Raw genomic sequence first — 21,843 nt, 5'->3', positions numbered from 1 at the left:
AAAACTAAAAAAAGATGCAAAAATTATTTATATAACCGAATGAGGATAAAAAAAAGATATGGCTCCTGGTTAAGAAGGGGGTAATTGACCTGGTCTTGAACTGGTTAAAGAGAACCTGTCACCACAAAATGCAATGTGATCTGCAGGCAGCATTAGTAAAGCAGGACAAGATGAGCAGATTTATAGCTATAGTGCTATGGAAAGAGATTTAGTGAAACTGGTAATTTCTACATTTAAATCTCTCCTCTTCATGACTTCAGTTGTACACGGGGGAGGTGTTATAATTGATAGTATTCCCTGTGTAAGTGTGTCTACAGAGATAGCTGTCAGTCACAGTACACAGAGGTGGTCTTAAAGGGGTTGTATACCTTCAGCAAGTGGTATTTATGCTGTAGACTAAGTTAATGCAAGGCAGTTACTAATGTATTGTGATTGTCCATATTGCCTCCTTTTCTGGCTTGATAAATTTTTCCATCACATTATACACACTCCTTTCCAGGGGTTACAGCCCCTGCTGAAGCACAGATACAAGGTGGTTGGGACGGTAGCTGCTGCGTATGCGTGCCCATGTGTGCTTCCACGGTCCCACTCCCAGAAAGGCCGCTCTTTTTTCCTATAGTGTGCAAGCGCGGCCAATGCTGCTGGATGGCAGTGGTGGCCGTTACCCCTGGGAACGAGCAGTGTATAATGTGATGGAAAATTAGTCTAACCAGCAAAGGAAGCAATGTGGACAATCACAACACATTAGTAAGTGTCTTGTATTAACTTTGTCTACGTTATAAATGCCATTTGCTGAAGTCAGACCACTCCTTTTAGTTAGAAAAAGCAGAGATATTAATCTATAAACCACAACTTTTTCTGATTCTTTTCCCAAAAAAACTATACATCAATCAACTCAGCTCCTCCTGCTCTATAATATGCTGCCTACAGATTGCATTGCATTTTGTGCATTTTGTCCTGTTTAAAATACAATTGGTACGTAACTCTTCTCTTAATCGTTTTTTAACAGCACGTAAATGACAGAATGTTCTACTCACAAAATTGGACAGGCATTATTTTTTTCCCTTCCCAAGCATCTGATGCACCACCTTCATTCTTTCTGGACATCTAGTTTATGGACATGTTAGAGCTCCAGCAGTAAACTACAAATTTTCTGCTGCTGTTTCCTTGCTCTCCTTGGCTTTTTCGTACATGTCCAGTGTTGGACTGGGGTACCTAGGGCCCACCAGTAAAATTTATTTTGGGGGCCCACCGTACAGATACATTCAAATATAATAAATAATCTAACACGTTTCTTATATGAACATAGGCTGGTTGAGGTGCTGTACATTGAATATATGTATGCAGTGCAGTAAATCCACTGTGTTATGTGCCACTTGTGCAGGGGGTGGGAGACTAGGGGCCCACCTTGCTCAGGGGCCCACCGGGGGATTCCCCTGTACCCCTGTGGGCCAGTCCGAGCCTGTACATGTCCAGTCGACCTCTTTGCCTCCTGAACCTCCTAGTTCACCTCTTAGCAGGTGCACTCCATATCTGACATCTTACAGTGCATGCACAGGATGGATAGTTGCAAGTGTCTTATGTACCCGAACGTACCAACCTTCACTGTGCAAATGAGTAAGACCCAGTCCATGTGCATGTCGTCATTGGGGATGGCGCCAACCAGGATAAAGCACACATCAGCAGTTCAGCATGGGAGCTACAAGACAACTGGTGGAAGTGCAACAGGGTCCTTTGGGGCCTACCAGGAACACAGGTTGTGAAGACTCCCTTGTGCCCTCCCTATAATCGAATTTGACTATATGAATACCTTTGACAGACATGGTTACAGCAGATTTTATTGCAGAATTTTCTGCAAATGAAAATCCGTTCCATTCATCTGTAAGGGGCTGTTTTGGAGGGAACCACGTGGATTTCCACAAGCCCCGTTCATGTGAATGGAACTGATTTTCAATCGTAGAAAATTTCTGCAACAAAATTTGCTGCGTGTTAAGGCCGCCTTATAGTGAACCTCTCTTGTAGCCGTCTTTCTGTGTTAAAAAACAATATACAACAGTATTTTTTACTGAGCCATGTTCTCCTCAGCGTCCCGAAATACTATAACCATTGTACTTTTTCAGATACAAAATATGTTTTATACTGTACTGTCCCTATTTCACATCTTCAGTAACTTTCATCTCTTTATTTTATAGGACATACCATTTTACTGCTTGGGGAGTGCCATTTATTCTGTCTTGCCTCCCGCTCTTTGGAGATCTTTATGGCCCTGCTGGTGCATGGTGGTAAGTGTTTCATCCGCTTTTATTCTTGATTACTCCATCTTTATTCTTTATGCTGCAAATGCAGTAGGAACACTGCTGTTTGTTCAGTTCAACCATTCTGCAACACAGACAGTGGCAATGGATGAAAGATTATTATGAGCCACTGCCCCACACATCTACATCTTATTCTACAGATAATTGCTCTAAAACAAAAGCCGTTTTGTAGCCGAGATACACAATGTTTCTAATCTTCTACGAGGTGGGCTACACTTCCACAATGTGAGCAAATATTGAAACACAAATTAGATCACGTCAAATGTCTACATTTACCCCATCAATAAGTTTGTCCAAAACAGAGGTTGTTTTTTTTAAAATAAAATTATAAAAACAACCAGGGGCATCGCTAGGCCAAAACCAGGGCCCCAAACACCAGGACTGTGGTGGCAGTGCAGCACATTCAACTGGGTCGCTGTCCTCTGACAGTAAAGTTGTTGAATACAGTCGGCGATGTTGTTGAATACAATGTGCAGTGTGGCACAGGACCCAAAGGCTCCCTGCCCTTGCATTCCCTTTAATAGACCACTAGCCTACTAGGGGATATATCTTTGGTGCAGGCAGCTTGATGTCATCATTACGCCGCTTGCACCGGTACACCGGCTGTATTCGGAAGAGGTCTTTGTGCCATCGCAGACTGCGGCATGGAGGGGAGTGAGGGGAGTATTTTGTTTTGTTTTGTCACTATGGCTGCTATTACTGGGACACCACAGGGGCCAGGGGCTGCATAAATACTGGGGCGCTATAGGGGATAGGGGCTGCATGACTGATGGGACACTATAGGGTTTGGGCTGCATAACTACTGGAGTGTTATAAGGGTCAGGGGCTGCATAACTACTGGGGCACTATACGAGTCTGAGGCTCTATAACTATTGGGGCACTATGGGAATCAGAAGCTGCATAACTTCTGGAGTGTATAGGGATCAGGGGCTGTATAACTACTGGGGCACTATGATGGTGATTATAACTAATGAGACACTAAGGTAAGAACTTAGCATTGGGGCTTGGGCCCTGGATCTCTTGAGACCCTAGCAAAACCCTAGTCTAGTAATATACTTTTCATAAATTTAGTTTCTGGGTGAGATCACCCCTGTGTGCACTTGACAATTCTAAAGTCCACGGGCTCCTTCTTGGTCTCAGCGTCTGTAGCCTCAGCGCCTCCTCTATCATCAAGCTCCTTATGCCTTTCTTGGAATCCACTTCAGCTCTGGAAAATCCCATGCTTGCTTCCCCTTAGGGCTTGTTCACACGACGCCCGTGCCCGTGCTGTGGACCGCAAATTGCGGTCCGCAATGCACAGGTACCGACCGTAGTCCAGCCGCATGGGGATCGCGGACCCATTCACTTGAATGGGTCCGCGATCCGTCCGTTCCGCAAAAAGATAGAGCATGTTCTATCTTTTTGCGGTGCGGAGGCACGGAACGAAACCCCAGGAAGCACTCTGCAGTGCTTCCTCGGTGTTCCGTTCCGTGCTTCCGTTCCCCATCTCCGGATTTGCAGACGGATTGGTGCCCGTGTATCGCGGATCCACAAATGGGGGCTCCAATGCGGCAACGGGCAGCACACATTTGTGTGAAGGAGCCCTTACACTGAGTCCTTCCAGTGATCAGTCACAGTCTCAGACTTACACTGCTATCTTCACTTGCCAGTGTTTCCGGTGACAGGATTAAGTTTAATTCGGAGAGACAAGGAACAAGAAAAAGGAAAAGAACTGGATGGATTCCAATAAAAAAAAAAGTCTCTCAAGCTCCTTTTAGTGTACCTACAGAGTGCTCGCTTTAAAATAAAACCGTACAGAATATGTGGGTACTTGACCGCTTTAAAATAAAACCGTACAAAATATGTGGGTACTTGACCGCTTTTCCTTTCTTGTGTATGTGTTCATGCACAGCTACTTGTGGCCAGTCTGATTGTGTATTTCTGCAGTGTATCTCCCATAATCCTGCAGCATCAAAATCTGCACCAAATGGTGTGGATCTTGTTGCAGAGTGCTTTGCCGAAATGCTGCAGGTTCCACCCTATGCATTGCAAAGAGGGAAATCCTGGAAAACAATCTGCAGCATAAGGCCCTTTTCACACGAGCGAGTTTCCCGCGCGGGTGCAATGCAGATGTGATGCGTTTTTAACTGATGGTTGCTAAGAGATGTTGTTTGTAAACATTCCGTTTTTTATCACGCATTAATGCGCATTTCACCCACGCGAAAAAAACTGAACCACTGAATGCAATCGCAGACAAAACTGACTGCAATTGCTTGCAAAATTGTGCGAGTTTTCGTTAACGCACCCTGAACGCATTCGGATCGTTCGTGTGCATGAGGCCTACTAAGGGTACGTGCACACAGGTGCAGGTCAGCATGCAAAAGATCTGCACGAATTTCCTGCACCCAGTCTGCACCAAAAACAGCAATTTCTGGCAGCAGTTTTTGGTGCAGATTTGATGCGGTTTTGCTGCAGATCTCACCCTTCATTAGAAAATGGTGAACTCTGCAGCTAAAACTGCAAATATAATTGACATTCTGCGGATTTCTAAATCAGCATATCATGTCAGTTTCTGCATCCGCAAAGTGTACATGAGATTTGTTAGATTTCATACACTTTGCTACAGTGCTGCAGTTTTTCTACATGGGGAACCATAAGGGTCCCTGCACACGAGTGCAAATTTCAAATCAGAAAATTCATGCGGTTTGTCTTGTGAATTTCTGTGCATTTCTGCATCAAATCCGCACCAAAACCCACATGTATTCCATTGAAAAGGGTGAAATCCACGCCAAAAATTACACAAACAATTAACATGCCGTGGATTTCAAAATCTGCACGGCAGGTCAATTTCCCCACAGAAGAAAAAGCAAAGTGTACATGACATTTGTCTAATCTCACACACTGTGCTGGTACTGTATTTTGCTGCGGTTTTTCTGCACAGGGCTCTTTCACACGGACGTCGCGTGTGAGGGCAGGACAAGATGCGGGTGCGTTGTGGGAAAATGCAAGTTTTTTCAGCGCGAGTGCTAAGCGTTTTAATGCGTTTTGTACACGAGTGAGAAAAATTGGCCTGTTTGCTACCCAGAGCCTAACCCGGTCTTCTTCACAGAAGTTCGGGTTTGGATCGATGTTGTGTAGATTTTATTATTTTCCCTTATAACATGGTTATAAGGGAAAATAATAGCATTCTTAATATAGAATGCTTAGTAAAATGTCCATTGAGGGGTTAAAAATAATAAACTAATTTAACTCACCCCATCCACTTGATCGCGTAGCGGATCTCCTTTTCTGTCTACTTTCTTCAGGACCTGGCTAAAGGACCTTTGATGACGTCACTGGGCTCGTCACATGGTCCATCACCATGGTGACGGACCATGTGACGGACCATGTGATGAGCGCAGTGACGTCATCAAAGGTCCTTTTCATCAAAAAAGAAAGAAGACATGCCAGGCTGAGCGTTCAAGTGGATTAAGGTGAGTTTATTAATTGTTTTTTATTTTTTAACCCCATCCATCCCTAATTTACTAAGCATTATGTATTAAGAATACTATTATTTTCCCTTATAACCATGTTTTAAGGGAAAATAATAAAGATCGGGTCCCCATCCTGATCGTCTCCTAGCAACCATGTGTGAAAATCGCACCACATCCGCACTTGCTTGCGGATGCTTGCGATTTTCACGCAGCCCCATTCACTTCTATGGGGCCTGCGTTGTGTGAAAAACGCACAATATAGAGCTTTCTGCGATTTTCACGCAACGCACCAGTGATGCGTGAAAATCACTGCTCATGTACACAGCCACATTGAAGTGAATGGGTCCGGATTCCGTGCGGGTGCAATGAGTTCACCTCATGCATTGCACCCGCATGGAATTCTCGCCCGTGTGAATGGGGCCTTAGGGTGCACTCGCATGCTGTGGATTTTGTTGCAGAAATTTAGGCAAGTGAAAATCAGTTCCATTCACCTGTGCTTGCCGCCCCATTCAAATGAATAGAACTGAAAACTGCAGCATGTGAGTGCACCCTAAGTTAGCACGCGGCTGATATAGAATCCACATCTCATTTCAAGTTATGTGCAGATTTTGTTGCTGAAATTTGCTGCTTCTGTAAGTGCTGCAAATTCTCCGTACTCAATTATGCTGCAGAACATCTGCAGTATACACATCATGTGTACAGTGATTGCCCTTTTTTTTTTTTTTAAACGTGTGACTGCATTCTTAGTTACTCCACTAGATAGTGTCGGTCATCACGTATAGCTATCAGGTAATCATAATAAACACTATATAGGATGGACCGACCTCCAAGCAGCTGGGAAATACCTTAGGAGGGGTCACTGTCATAGTATACACTTATAGAAGCATAACAATTGGAGAACATGTAAAAGAGAGCATACGCAACATAGCCAACACCACAAACACCCCATCTTAGGCTCCATTCACACGTCCGCAAATGGGTCCGAATTCGTTCCGCAATTTTGCGGAACAGGTGCGGACCCATTCATTTTCTATGGGGGCGGAATGGATGCGGACAGCACACAGTGTGCTGTCAGCATCCGCATTTGCGGAGAGCGGCCCCGATCTTCAGGTCCGCAGCTCCGCAAAAGATAGAACATGTCCTATTCTTGTCCGCAGCTTGCGGACAAGAATAGGTATTTCTATAGGGGTGCCGGGCGGGTGTGTTGCGGATCCGCAACACACCACGGACGTGTGAATGGAGCCTTATTGGCAGGACTTCCCTATACTGTTGCTAATGTTTGTGTATGGAGAATACCGAAGAGCTAAGTGGCTTTCATGGTGACACTGTGATATGATGCCATCATTCAAACTGCTCACTCTGGTAAATGCGTTTCCTGCTGGATCTGCCCTGGTCACTGCTTTTGCTGAATCATCGAAAAACAAGGAGCATCAACTGGTCAGTTACGCCGCGACTTGCTGCACATCATTACAGAACATGACTACTGAGTGCGGAAGAGTCATGTCCGTCTCTAGTTGCAACTCTCTCTGGGACTACTGTTAGTCCCAGTGAATGTAAACCTTGACACAGAATACATTCTACGTAAATTTGTGCTTCGCAGTTTGAGGCTTGGATTTTTATTTTTTTCTTGTTTCGGTATAGGGATCCCTCACTGCAGAACAGGAGGTCTCCAATAATGTGGGAGAACATACCTGAACATCGTCAAAATTTTCTGATATGAACTGGAGTAACAGCAGTGATCCAGGCATTATTGCCCGACTCCGGTGTCTAGGAACGCTAAACCTTTGTTCACATTATGACAAATAGGATGCAGATTTTCCACCACGGAACTGCATGTAGAATTTCCTCATCGTATTACACTACCAGCAAAATAGATGAGATTTTAGGAAACTTCACCCACACACTGCGGGGGAAAAAATGCTGCGCTGTAAATTGGCCTGCTGTGCAGATTTTAAATTCGTTATGGGTTTTACTGGGCATGGTATGATTTTATAATGCAGCATACCCTAGGAACCAAGCTATTCTGTATGATTTTTATGCATCATTCTGCATGATTTTGTTTAAATCATGTTCATATCCGTTTAAATGTCAAACCTTTCCGATGTATTCAGTCCTTTTTCAGCGGCAACGTCTGCGTGAAGCCATAAAGCTGGAATGCTGTGATAATGGCTGCATTTTTGGAACGGTGTCTTCATCCCCGCCTGGATATTTACGGACGACCTATGCCTGTCTAGTGAAAAGACTAATGGCTTACGATTTTGTTTGGTTTCTGTGCTGTGACTTTTGATATCCAGCTTATAAAAATATCAAGCTGCAGTTAGATTAACCTCAGACGCTTCTGCGGACTTTCTTCAGTGCAGTCCCCTTTTTCTCGTCTACCATAGGAGACAGTGATCCTGCTAATCCGGCTAGTTACACTGTACACATGGGTGCGCACACGTATTAGGTTTAATTATGCTGTGGTCTGCATTAACCCAATGCAGATGGTATACTCACAAAAAGGTATAAAGTAGATTTAGGAGGTTGTGTAAGAAATCATTGGACAACTCAGATTATATGCCGAATTGTAGCCAAATATGTCACCCTATTGCTCTAAGGAGAAGTCTGGAGATAGTCAATAAAAAACTGCTGTATCAAATTGTAGTGTCATCCGGTTATGAAACTTCTTCTGGTGATGCTATTGTAAACACAAAATTATATAACATGAGGTACAATGTCCCAAATCCAAAAAATCATGTGTGGATGTTTACTAATCATTCAGCATTATGTAGGTTTATCATAGTAGACCAAACATGTTGGCTTTGGTTGTCTGAATTGCTCTCACTCCATCATCTGAAGTATCACTGGCTAAACTAATCAGAATCTAATAATGAGGTTGCTTGGTTAAAACTATGAATACAGCAGATAAATTACTACATAGGGAAAAAATAATTGGTATGAGGGAACGCCGCAAGCCAAATAAAAATGGCCTGAGGCCAAAAATATTTTTAGTCAATCAATCAAGATATAACTAATATTTTTGGAGATTTCGCTGTATAGACATGGACCCAGAAGAAGCATATTCCTAAACAAAATGTTTTCTATTTTCTGGGATCCATTCCTTTTTTTGTTTAAAAAAGTGGACAGCCTCCCAAATACTAGTGTTATGAAGGGGTTCTACAGTTTGTTTTAACTGATGATCTATCCTCTGGCTAGATCATCAGCATCTGACCGGCGGGGGTCCGACACCTGGGACCCCCGCTGATCAGCTGTTTGAGAAGGCAGCAGCGCTCCAACAGCGCCGCGGCCTTCTCACTGTTTACCGCTGGCCCAGTGACGTAACAACTAGTATCAACTGGCTTGGACGGGGCTGGATTTTTTGCGATTCTGGGCTTGCGGCAACTTATGATGCTGTGACCCCATTCTGGTGTCATAGCCAAGATGGTGGTGTAGACCTAAAGAGCATCTGTCACCTGTATCAATATTATGTTATATTCGCACCTCATGTTTTATAGTCGAAATGAAGACTAGGCCAAATAGATCTTTGAATCATAAAGTTGAAGTGTTGCTGATTTTTATTTTCCATGAAGGGTGAACTTTTGGATCTGGATCCCAGGGATTTACACTGTTACAAACTGCAACCCATGGTTCTGTTCTCGTCCATGAGCACCACTACATATGGATATATGCATATGCCCATATAAACATACAGTGATAAGCACTTGGTGATGACATTCTAGATTTATAATCTCCTCCACTTCTCCTGTGCTCCTTCCTTCCACAACAAAACCATTTCTGAGCTCAAGAAGGTCCTTCAGTTGATTCTGCTTGTTCATAGAGCAGCAAATAAAACCATTTTAGACCCTAAGAAAGTCCTTCAAGTCTATACACACTGCGGCCTGACAATGATCATCCCCTTTTCCCGCGGTAATAAGCAAATTGCTTGTTTTGCCATTTTTGAGTCTACTTGGTGCTGGTCAGTCTTCAGTAGTGATGGCAATATTCTGTAGAAATGCGATTAATCTTGATATTCCTTTAAGCAACACATGACTACGGTATATGCCACCTTCAATAATATAGATAGTAGGGTTGATTAAATTGCATTATTTTTCCTTATGGAGGATTTAACCTGCACAATTGTCAGGCAGATTATCAAGGATGAATGTTAGTGCAAACGCACTTTCCCGATTATCTGCCTATGTAACGCTCGTTCATCGGGGGAAATGAACTTTCATGCAGCACATTACATCATCATTTCTGGGCAACAGATTGTGCTGTGTGAACAGTGATCTGCTGCCCAGAAACAATGAATCTGTTTGAGGATGAGCGAAGGCCGTAGTCCAATAGTGCAGGAGATTACTGCATGTAAATGCAGCTCTTACCTCCACTGACAAGTTGGTAGTTATCAGGAAGGAACAATCCCTTACCAATAGTCGCCTGCTCCATTTGTTTTGGGGGGTACTATCTTTCCTGAGAGGCCTAAGTCAGGATTTGGGTGATACTGTCTCTCCTTGGGAAGAAAGTCTCCTCACGCCGATTAACGCACTCTCTCCCCAAGTAGAGATAGTACCCCCCAAATCTTGACTTAGGCCTATCACCCAGTTAAGCCAGTCCTCTCTGCTCTGCACTGATGAGGGACAATTACCCCGAAACAGCTATCTGCAGATGAGGTGCTGGCTTATTTATTATCCAAGTAATGTCTCAATGCCTATTTAAAGGGTTTGAATAAATGACTTATAGGATAGCTGCCTTACCTCTGGTGGTATTAAAGGCAGAGCTTATTTGCATCCTTTTCTGCTCCATTGGTGAATGTAAATGTGTCTTAAGAGTCATCATATCCTGAAGCCTTGTACAGACACCTTCTTCTTAGGCCTCATGCACACGACCCTTGTTGTGTTCCGTTCCGCAAAATGGGGTTCCGTTGTTATGTGATCCGTTTCCGTTTTTGTTTCCGTGTGTCTTCCTTTATTTTTGGAGGATCACCAGACATGAAGGAAAGTAAAAAAAAGTCTAAGTCAAGTTTGCCATGCAAATGATAGGAAAAAACGGACACGGATGACAATCTTGTGTGCCTCCGCGTTTTTTCATGGTCCTATTGACTTGAATGTGTCCGCAAACCGTTTTCCGTGAAAAAAATAGGACAGGTTATATTTTTTTGATGGACTAGAACCACGGATCACGGACGCGGATGACAAACGGTGCATTAGCCGAGTTTTCAACGGACCCATTGAAAGTCAATGGGTCCGCAGAAAATCACAACTGTCGTGTGCATGAGGCCTTAATGTGAGTGATAATATAATTTACAAACATGGGGGGAAATTAACCTCTTAGTATAGTGTGGGAAGCAACTGGAGTACCAGGAGTAAGACTTCAAGTAAGACAAACACAGGGAGAACATACAGTCTCCGTGCAGGTATTGTCTTTGGTCAGATTCGATCCCAGGACATTTACATACAGTACAGACCAAAAGTTTGGACACACCTTCTCATTCAAAGAGTTTCCTTTATTTTCATGATTATGAAGGCATCAAAACTATGAATTAACACATGTGGAATTATATACATAACAAACAAGTGTGAAACAACTGAAAATATGTCATATTCTAGGTTCTTCAAAGTAGCCACCTTTTGCTTTGATTACTGCTTTGCACACTCTTGGCATTCTCTTGATGAGCTTCAAGAGGTAGTCCCCTGAAATGGTCTTCCAACAGTCTTGAAGGAGATCCCAGAGATGCTTAGCACTTGTTGGCCCTTTTGCCTTCACTCTGCGGTCCAGCTCACCCCAAACCATCTCAATTGGGTTCAGGTGCGGTGACTGTGGAGGCCAGGTCATCTGGCGCAGCACTCCATCACTCTCCTTCATGGTCAAATAGCCCTTACTTTCAAAGTTTTCCCAATTTTTCGGCTGACTGACTGACCTTCATTTCTTAAAGTAATGATGGCCACTCGTTTTTCTTTACTTAGCTGCTTTTTTCTTGCCATAATACAAATTCTAACAGTCTATTCAGTAGGACTATCAGCTGTGTATCCACCTGACTTCCCCTCAACGCAACTGATGGTCCCAACCCTATTTATAAGGCAAGAAATCCCACTTCTTAAACCTGACAGGGCACACCTGTGAAGTGAAAACCATTTCAGGGGACTACCTCTTGAAGCTTATCAAGAGAATGCCAAGAGTGTGCAAAGCAGTAATCAAAGCAAAAGGTGGCTACTTTGAAGAACCTAGAATATGACATATTTTCAGTTGTTTCACACTTGTTTGTTATGTATATAATTCCACATGTGTTAATTCATAGTTTTGATGCCTTCAGTGTGAATCTGCAATTTTCATAGTCATTAAAATAAAGAAAACTCTTTGAATGAGAAGGTGTGTCCAAACTTTTGGTCTGTACTGTATGTGTAATGAAATCTGTGCATGTTGGTTATGTATTTTTACTGTATTTCTAAATCTACTCTTAGCCAGTTTAGCATCACAAACTAAAGTGCCCAAGACATCAGTAACATCCTCATAATTTTTTTCTTTTGTCACAGCTGATATGACCATCATATCTTTACTTTCTTGTTGCTTTATGCTGTATTAAATGTTTCATAATGGTAATAGATTTTCCCACTGTACTTGAAAAAGTACACTGTGAATATGGTTTATGATAAACTATGACCTGCATATTTAATACTATAGTAGCTTGCAGGGATTTGTAGCTTGATATCATATGACGTGCCCCAACATAGTTACCACCTGCCTCATAGGCTATCTGAGATCACAGCTCATGAGAAAATGTTAGAGGACCTATGGCCTTAGTTGTACGCTTTTCAACCCTGCTAAGTGAATACTATTTTGTCTCCTAGCTGGATAACGGATGAGCATGTAGCCTGGAGATTTGTCATGTAAGTAATCTAAATTTACTATGCTCCTGTTTTTCATTTATTTTTCATATGCAATTCTTGAATGTAAATGGTTAGCATGTTAAGAAAAAGATAACAGCCCCCCCCTGTGTACAACTGAGCTGAGAGAAAGCAAAGATATAAATGTATAAATCACAAGTTTTTACTGAATCTTTTCCAATAAAACTATATACGAATCTGCTCAGCTTCTTCAGCTCTATAACATACAATTAAGGGTGGGCGATACGGCCTAAATTCTATATTGTGATATAATTTGAAGCATGTGCGATATGCAATATATATTGTGATATATTATTTTCTTCTGTATGTATACAAATTACAAAACTTTTCAAGAAACTTTTAATATGTGTATTGTGTAACAGATCTTTTTCCAAACAATGTAAAGATGAAGTGTTAGTAAAACACAAATTTCATACATGTCCCCTAGAGCCAGTGCCATCAGCCCCATGGCATTTGCCATCATCATCATACATGTCCCTCAGAGCCAGTGCCATCAGCCCCATGGCATTTGCCATCATCATCATACATGTCCCTCAGAGCCAGTGCCATCAGCCCCATGGCATTATACTTACCTTTCCTGCAGGGTGCTCGGCAGCAGGTGTCGCGTCTTCTTCCCAGCATGCATTGGGCGGGACCTGATGTCACACACAGTGTCAGCCAGCGGGCTGACGCTGTGTGCACGCCAGGCCCTGGCCAGTACAGCGCTGTGCGGACTGCAGGCCACGGAGCGGTGAGTGAGAAGCTTCTTCAATTCACTACCGCTCCGTGGTCATTTCGCGGTCCAGCGATATATGCGATATACACAAAATCTGTATCGTTGCATAAATTCATATCGTGCATATCGCATTTATCGCCCACCCCTAAACATACTGCATGCAGTTTGCACTGCATTTTGTGGTGACAGGTCCTCTTTAAAGAGCCTCTCTCAGCATGATGAACCCTATTAAACCAGGCATACTGCCTGGTAGGATTGATTATGCTGAATAAAACAATACCTTTCTTTTTTCTGTATGTTAAACAGCTGCAGAGATATCTACTTTTTATTCATATGTAAATGAGCATGTTGGAGCACCAAGGAGCAGGACAGGGAGCACTACTTATGTAACACCCTGTGCTTTGCATACCGCCCTCCACTTGATTGACATGATTAGAAACCAGCATGCTGAGGGCAGAGCTGTGCCCTAGCCTGTACATATCTTCTACACTACTTACTATAGCCTTACCATGTTGAGAACTTATATTATCAATATAGTAAGACTATAGCCTTTTATTATGGGTTAAATGAGGGAGAAAATAATAATTGAAGGAAATCTAGAAGTTTATGCTGGGATTTGAACCTGGGACATGTAAATGTAAAGCTGATGAATTATATAAATGCTACAGCCTTATCATAGTGAGAAGAATAGTTTTCTATACTTAGATACATATAATACATATTACTGGTTCCTATATAACCATATATTGTGCATGTGAATAAACCAGTAATATATATTAGCTTTCCAGGCATAGAATACCTGTATTCTCAACATGGTAAGGCTATAGTAAGTAGTTCATATGATATGCATATACTAGAACACAACTCTGCCCTCATTCTGATGTCTAGCTCTGTCAATCAAGCTTAGGGGGGAGTGTGCAGACACAAGGGTGTTAGAAAAGCAGTGCTCCAAGGATTTAGCCCTGCCTTCTGGTGCTCTAGTGTGCTCATTTGCATATGCATAAAGAGTCAGACAAAAGAAAGGTATTGTTTTAATCAGCGTGTCCAACCCTACCAGGTAATATTCCTATTTTATTCTGGTTGATTGTGGTGACAGTCTCTTAAAGTGTGACATAAAAACAAACCAGGATGAAAAAGCATTAAAAATAGGTGTAGACATGATGGAGCCCACACATGGCAATTCACAAAGGCATTAGACATTTAGGTACTAATGCATCCTTATAAAACACCGGCGGAGGGAATTTATCATGAGTGTTATATTTGAAGTCACTTTTCCTTAAAGTGGTTGTCCACTTTTTACTATTGATGACCTGTCCTCAGGAAAGTTCATCAATATCATACCAGCGGGGTTACGACTCCCAGTTCCTCCGCCGATCAGCTGTTTGAAGAGAAGGCAGAGCTCATACAAGCGCTGCCTTCTCTTCTCTGCTCACCATTGCAATTGCTGCAGTGAGCAGGTGTAATTACAACTGTGGCATCCCATTCACTTTTATGGGACATCTCCTTCCTATTCTCTAGAACAGACAGAGCTTTCCCATGGAAGTGAATGGGGACGCCATACATTTAATTACACCTGCTCACCACTGCAATTGCTGCGGCAAGCAGGTAGACAGAGCAGAGAAGGCAGCTTTAATATGTCTTTTCTTCAAACAGCTGATTGGCGGGGGTGCCGTGAGTCGGTCCCCTGCCGATCTCATATTGATAGGGAAGGATAGGTCATCAGTGGTAAAAAGTGGACACCTCCCTTAAGTTTGGGTTTGAGTACTGACCACCAAATTCATCAACCATCCCACGTTATTTGTTAAATTTGGTTCATCTTTAAACCTAACACTTTTGTCTGGAAATTTGTCCCCCTATTTTTATGTCACCCCCCTACAGTAGTGACATTGGGAGTCCCAGTGATAAATCTGGAGAGAAATTCATTAACATAGCTAGCCACACTCATCTTTCTTGTCCATTTTTCAAAACTGGAGTGAGTGGTGCAAAAAGTCACAAAAAATTTGCCCTAGTGACCTCAAAAAGTCGCAAAAGCCCTATGTTGCGACTTTTCGAAGATAGAATTTGGGAGTGCAGGGCTTGAAAAATTCCTCCCAATGCATTCTAAACAACAACAAAAAAATGTATTCCCGGCATCTGAAGCTTGTTTATTCTATTCTGTGCTCTATACTCACATACACATTTATCTGTCATGTAATAAAAAAAATCTTCCTTATCATTTTTCTCATTCCCGTTACTAAAAATGACTTCTTGTCTGCAATACGGACAAGAATAGGAGATGTTCTATGATTTTTGGAATGAGCACACGGATGCGGAAAGTATGCGGATTTCGGTATTTTTGGTATTTTTTTGGCGGACCCATAGAAATAAATGGTTCTGTGTGCAATCCACAAAAAATGCGAATCAGACACAGATGCAAAATCCGGTTGTCTGCATGAGGCCTTAGTGTGGCATTTTTGACATGAGAAATTTTGCTCTGCTTAAAAGACCCTTAGTCATGAAAGGGTTAAAAGTGTCTACTGTTGTGGCATGAACCTGTTTCGTCAGAGCTAGAAATTGCTCCCCAGACATTTTTCTGTGTATATCTCATAGAAGTAAACATTCTGACAGTTGCTCCTCAGCATCTGGCAACAACCTCTCTGTGCCTGTTTAACAACAAAGTAAGTTTGGGATTCTGAGGAGCATCTCTATCATGTGGTACATCTCTGAGTAAACTGAGATGCACTTACAATTTCTTCTGTAACACTGCAAAACTTCTTGATTCAATTATCTTTTTACTGAAACTCGGCAATAAAAGTATAATTTCCTGCTTCTGTTAGATGTATCGGTTCCAGATTCATCTAAATATGTGGGATAACAATTTGCTAAGAAGTGGAAGAACAACTTCAAAGAGTTGAGAAAGGGACAGTGGGGGAAATCAGACACTTGCATGTTCCTCCGGCGGCTTTAGGATTCTGTCTCGGTGAGAGAAAACAAATGTTGAAGCCCATGGGGAGGTAGCTGTGAACAGTGTACCTAATATAAAGAGGGCACTTGTTGTGCTCCACTGGGATCCAGTGATATTTACATAAGATGGTTTCTTGTTTGGAAGCCTCCGAGTTTAACTTTGAACCCCTCCTGACCTGCCATTTGTAATTTGCCGTAGTAGAGGCAGCAGTGCCAGACGCTGCTGAACTTCAAGGCGAAATCCCCCAAGTCACAATGGAGGAGAAACTTTGCGTTATGTTCTGTGGCGATGTTTGATTTTTAGTGCCCCAGATCCTTCCTTCACATAAATCAGATTTAAACAATTCTGCAACAGCTATTAAGAGGAATTCAATTCCTAAGAGACCCGTCTTTTTTTTTTCTCTCTCTCTATTTTTTAATTTGATGTTGCTAAATCTCCGCTGTTTTAATAAATGCTCGGCAGCACTGAAATGCAGAAATTTAATCCCCAGGAAGATTCATACCACATTGTGTCTTGTACCCTTTGTAACAATCGTGAACACTTAACATGTTGGCAAATTGGAATATGTTGCTTTTTAATAGCATTCCCAAGTCCACTGTTATGTTTGAAGTGCTATAAGCCCTGCTCCTTTACAACTGTTAAGAAGACTCATTAGAACCAGTGAGCAGTATTATTTTTAATCTGAGCTCAGATTGTCTAAAAAGTGCAATTAGATTTGCAGAACAAAATCTAAGCGTTATTGGAAAGTGAATTATTTGTAATAATTAATATTAACATTTTATTGGCTGACGACTTAAGCTGTAACTGGATTGCATTCATTAGCAGCTCACTTCATGATCATTAGCCATTAGTTTTGATACTGGTAAACTTCCCAGAAAAAATGCATTAGTGTTTATTGGAGCTAGACTGTATTTATAGCTTGTTCTGCCCTTGAACATGTATGTAGATGCACGCCCCTAAATATGCTCATGCCTAAAAAGATCCTGGGACTAGGTTATTACACAGTCAGTGGCCTTTTTGAGGCTGAATCAATCACAGGCTGGCAGGACAGGGTCGTAGCTAAAGGCTCATGGGCCCTGGAGGTGCAGGCAGTTCCTCTTTCTGTAGTCTTACAATTCTTCTTTCCACAGTACGGACAGATGTGTTCCCTGGTGTTTGTGCCAGGAAATCAGCCCTACATGGAATGCCACAATCCCCAGAATCTCTCCTCGCCCCCACAGACACACAGCTTCTCTTCAGGGCCCATCTGTAATGCTGCATCTCTGCAGAGGCGGATTGGCCATAGATCTTACACGGAAATTTCCCGCTGGGCCAATGACCAGTGGGCCGCCTAAGCTCTCTTCACAGCCGGCCAGTGGAAGTTTTGAGGATGTATTTTGTGCTGCTGGCGGCAGTATTTTGTGATTGACTGTGACATTTGGTTCTGCTAGGTTGGTATAATGTGCCATAATATGCTATTGCTGGCCTGCCTACTTGTCTTGGTCCTGCCTTCCATCAAGTTGGACCCGACTACAAAACGGGGCCACTTTTAATATTTTTTCCAGGGCCACTTTAAGTTCCCAATCTGCTCCTGAAAGAAAGATTCTCTTTCCTAACTCTTATAACCAGTAGAGTGGACTGGTCACAGTCACTGTGTATTCAAACCTACTAGCTGATATTACTGTACATTTTTTCCTATCCTCCTACACCGCAGAGACAAAAAGACTGAATAGTTGATTCTGTACCATTGTTGCTGCGATCACAGAACATTTTAGCCAGAAAGTTTCCACAGCCAGTTTTTAAGGACAGGCTACAGTAGTTCATGTCACCTTTTATTCTGCTATATACTGAAATTAATAGAGTGCCTCCCAAGTTACTGTACAACATAGAGTACTCATTGTTTAATGGTAGGTTATAAATGCAAATTCACACTGTTTTAGTGAGTTGCTGGGGGTAGGCTTTATCGCTATGACCTGTGTGCAGGTTTTTACATACCATAAAAGCAGATCATGCAGCTGCTATGGGGTCCTTAGAGAGAGGAGGCCCAGCCCAAGTTTGTCCTGTCCCTTTTGCTACTAGATGATGAGAACCTGTGCATGACTTCCATCTCCAAGAGAACTGCATTTTTAGCTTGCAGTGAGGTCAGGAATTGGCCCATGAGTCAGGGGCAAGGGAAAATAATCAACGGGCCCTTCTGTTTATGGTGGTAAAACCTGGCAACATAATGACGGATCATGTTGCCCTTTACTTTGAGCCCTCTCTCTTCTATATACACCACTGCCTATTGCAAAGAAAAAGGGGGTCAGTCAGCAAATCCCAATGCGCAGGGGCACATTGCTATGGCTGAAAACAACACTGTAAAACAAAATATGCAATGCAACAGCTCTCTGCAAACCAAATAAAGTGCAAAAATGCATAATAATTGCTAATGCTATGCTTACCACCAAAGAATGCAATGAGAGTCCACACCATACCTGTCCTGGTGCCAAATGTCTTCCAGTGAATGAGGGAGAGCAGGCTAAGCTATATACTCACACTAATTAAAATCAGCCTATGGGGCAGACGAGCTGAAGGGTAGTATTTAGTGTTAGGACCCGTCTTACAGAGATCGCCTTGACGTGCGGCAGACGGGCTCAAATAATTTTGTACAAAATGTATTTGCCAAGCATCTCTGATTTATAAGTATAGCATTAGCAATTATTATGCATCTTTGTACTTTATTTGGTTTGCAGAGAGCTGTTGCATTGCATGTTTTGTTTTACGCCACTGCCTATGTACATAAAGATAACAGCATAATTTTGGATCCAGTTAAATTGGGCACACTCATGATGCATATAAATTCGTAGGGGGCACTATGTACACTAGTTCAACACTTCTTATACTCCATTAACCATCATCCATTCGAATATATAGCTAGTGAGACACAAAGGTGAAAACATTGCCTCATTTCTCTGCTGCCCCAGACACTTGCCTGCAGTACCTGTATGAAGAACCCAACACACTGTACAGTTCCAGACAGGATCTCTGAATACTGGCATAATCTAAAATAATCTTACAAAATATAATGATCCACAATTTTACTTCCATCTAAATCACACAAGACTGCAGCAGCCAGTATAATACGGCAAGCCATTTAGTATGTGAAGCTCTGCATTAAAATGAATCTTAAGCCATTTTCAAATCAGATCAGTATGTCATTAGTATTTTTCATCAGTATACTTTATGTAAGCCAGGAGCAGCAAAGGGTCCTAAATAAAGATGAGCAAACCTTCAGCGTACCTTTGAAGATTCGGTTTGTTTCAGGTTCACCGAATTTGTAAAAAAATTCAATTTGAACACAAATCAACTCTACCCGAACCAAAGAGAGAGATTACATTTTACTAATTTGGTCTTTTGGTCTGCAGTTTTTATGCTATAGGGTTAAAGGGGTTATCCTAAGACTAATGTAAAAAATGAAAACCAGACATCATATAGTACATGACAATCTCTTTCTAACAAAGCTAGAACAAGCCCTGTACCTCAGATGGATCCAGAGATCTCTCCATTCATTGCTCTGCTAGATTTATATCAAGCCGACAGCTCAGGGGGGTTTATTTTCTGCTGCAGCTCAGGGGGCATGTCCATACTATCCCTATCACAGCTCAGGAGGCAGATGAAGGATGAAATGAGCATGTGCGGCCTTCTCAGTGAGCAGGACAAAGAAATAAGGAAAAAAACAAACAGCAGCTGGCGCTATATAGATACACTGTGTTGAATAACGACGTGGCAGTACAACATTTTTAATTACATGCAGTTACAAAAGTATTCAGATCCAGGTGCTGGTTTGAAAACTGTAGAATATTTTTCATTGGACAACCCCTTTAAGTTTCAACCTTGCTACAGAGTATCTTAGTTTAAGTTTCACACTGGACCATCATGTTGCTGTTCTGATGGCAATGTATAGCCTTTATCTCTGAACTCCTGACAACTGATAAACACTCATTATAGCTAAATTATTATCAAACTCATAAGAATATGGCTTAAATGAGTGTATATATGACTTTCCTCCTGACAAAACTGAGCCATGTTTGTTGGTCGCCTTGCTCGCATTTGCCTTTTTATCTTTGCCCATAAATTTTCAATAGGATTGAGATCAGGGTTTTGTGATGGCGACTCCAAAACATTGACTTTGTTATCCTTAAGCCACTTTGTAACCAGTTTTTCAGTATGCTTTGGGTCATTGTCCATTTGGAAGACCCATTTCCGCCCAAGCTTTAACTTCCTGGCAGATGCCTTGAGATGTTGCTTCTGTATTTCCACATAATCTTCTTTCCTCATAATGCCATCTATTTTGTGAAGTGCCCCAGTCCCTCTTGCAGCAAAACAACCCCACAACATGATGCTGCCACCCCCCTGTTTCACAGTTGGGATGGTGTTCTTAGGCTTCCAAGCTTCTCCCTTTTTCCTCCAAACTTAACGATGGTCATTATGGCCAAAAAGTTAAATTTTAGTTTTGTCAGACCACAGGACATGCCTCCAAAAATGTAGGTCTTTGTTTCTGTGTGCATTTGCAATCATTAATCTGTGTTTTTTATGTTTCTTTTGGAGTCTGGTAATCGCTTCTTCCTGGCAGAGTGGTCTTTCAGCCCATGTTGATACAGTACTCGTTTCACTGTGGATATTGACACAATATCCACAGTGAAACGAGTACTGTGGATATTGACACAATCTTACCAGCTTCCACCATTATCTTCACAAGGTCTTTTGCCTTTGTTCTTGGGTTGATATGCACATGTCGGACCAAAGCATGTTCATCTCTGGGACACAGAACCTGTCTCCTTCCTGAGCGGTATGATGGCTGGACATTCCCATCTTTTTTGGACTTGCATATAATTGTTTGTACAGATGAACGAGGCCCCTTCAGGTATCTTGAAATTGCACCCAAGGTTGAGCCAGACTTGTGCAAGTCCATAATTCTCTTTCTGATATCTTGGCTGATTTCTTTAGACTTTCCCATGATGCTACACAAAGAAGCAGTGCGTTTCAGATGTGCATTTAAATACATCCACAGGTGTGTCTCTAATTAACTCAGATGTTGCCAACAAACCTAACAGAAGCTTCCAAACACATGACATCATCATATGGGCAGTCCAGAATTGTTTAAAGGCATAGTAATCTTAGTGTATGTAAACTTTTGACATTGCAGAAAGTAATGCCTTAAAACATTCTCTTTCTCATTATTCTGGCATTTGGCAAATAATAATAATTATGGTAATCCTAATTGACCAAAAACAGGAAAGGTTTATTCTGATTTCATGTCAGATATTGAGAAAAACATGCATATGTGTCTTTTTATAAAGTGTATATAAACTTCTGGTTTCAACTGTATGTATGTATATATATATATTATTGTTGCAGGTCTATGTTCAGTAGTTTAAAAGTCCAAATCACTGTTTATGTAGCCCAAAACAGTCTAACAGCAGCCAGAGTTATGCGGCCACTTTGGAAGAATTTCACAGGAACATAAACACCAAACAAAGACACGTTGCCCGTCTGGACCCTAACTATGCATTAGGTT

General features: G+C 42.0%; 1 protein-coding gene across 3 annotated transcripts in view; it reads left to right on the top strand.

The window, feature by feature from the left end:
- LOC120994900 (G-protein coupled receptor 1-like) overlaps positions 1–21,843 on the top strand; it is a 653,505-nt gene that overhangs the window by 365,144 nt on the left and 266,518 nt on the right. For all 3 annotated transcript variants that reach the window (XM_040423783.1, XM_040423781.1, XM_040423782.1), the window contains 2 exons: positions 2,193–2,282; positions 12,592–12,630. In XM_040423783.1, coding sequence (XP_040279717.1) covers positions 2,193–2,282; positions 12,592–12,630 — 129 coding nt within the window. The remainder of the gene's footprint in view (positions 1–2,192; positions 2,283–12,591; positions 12,631–21,843) is intronic.

Source organism: Bufo bufo, chromosome 3, assembly GCF_905171765.1.
Source record: "Bufo bufo chromosome 3, aBufBuf1.1, whole genome shotgun sequence".
NCBI lineage: Eukaryota > Metazoa > Chordata > Amphibia > Anura > Bufonidae > Bufo > Bufo bufo.
The sequence above is the reverse complement of the archived record's forward strand: the minus strand, read 5'-3'. Positions and strand labels throughout refer to the sequence as shown.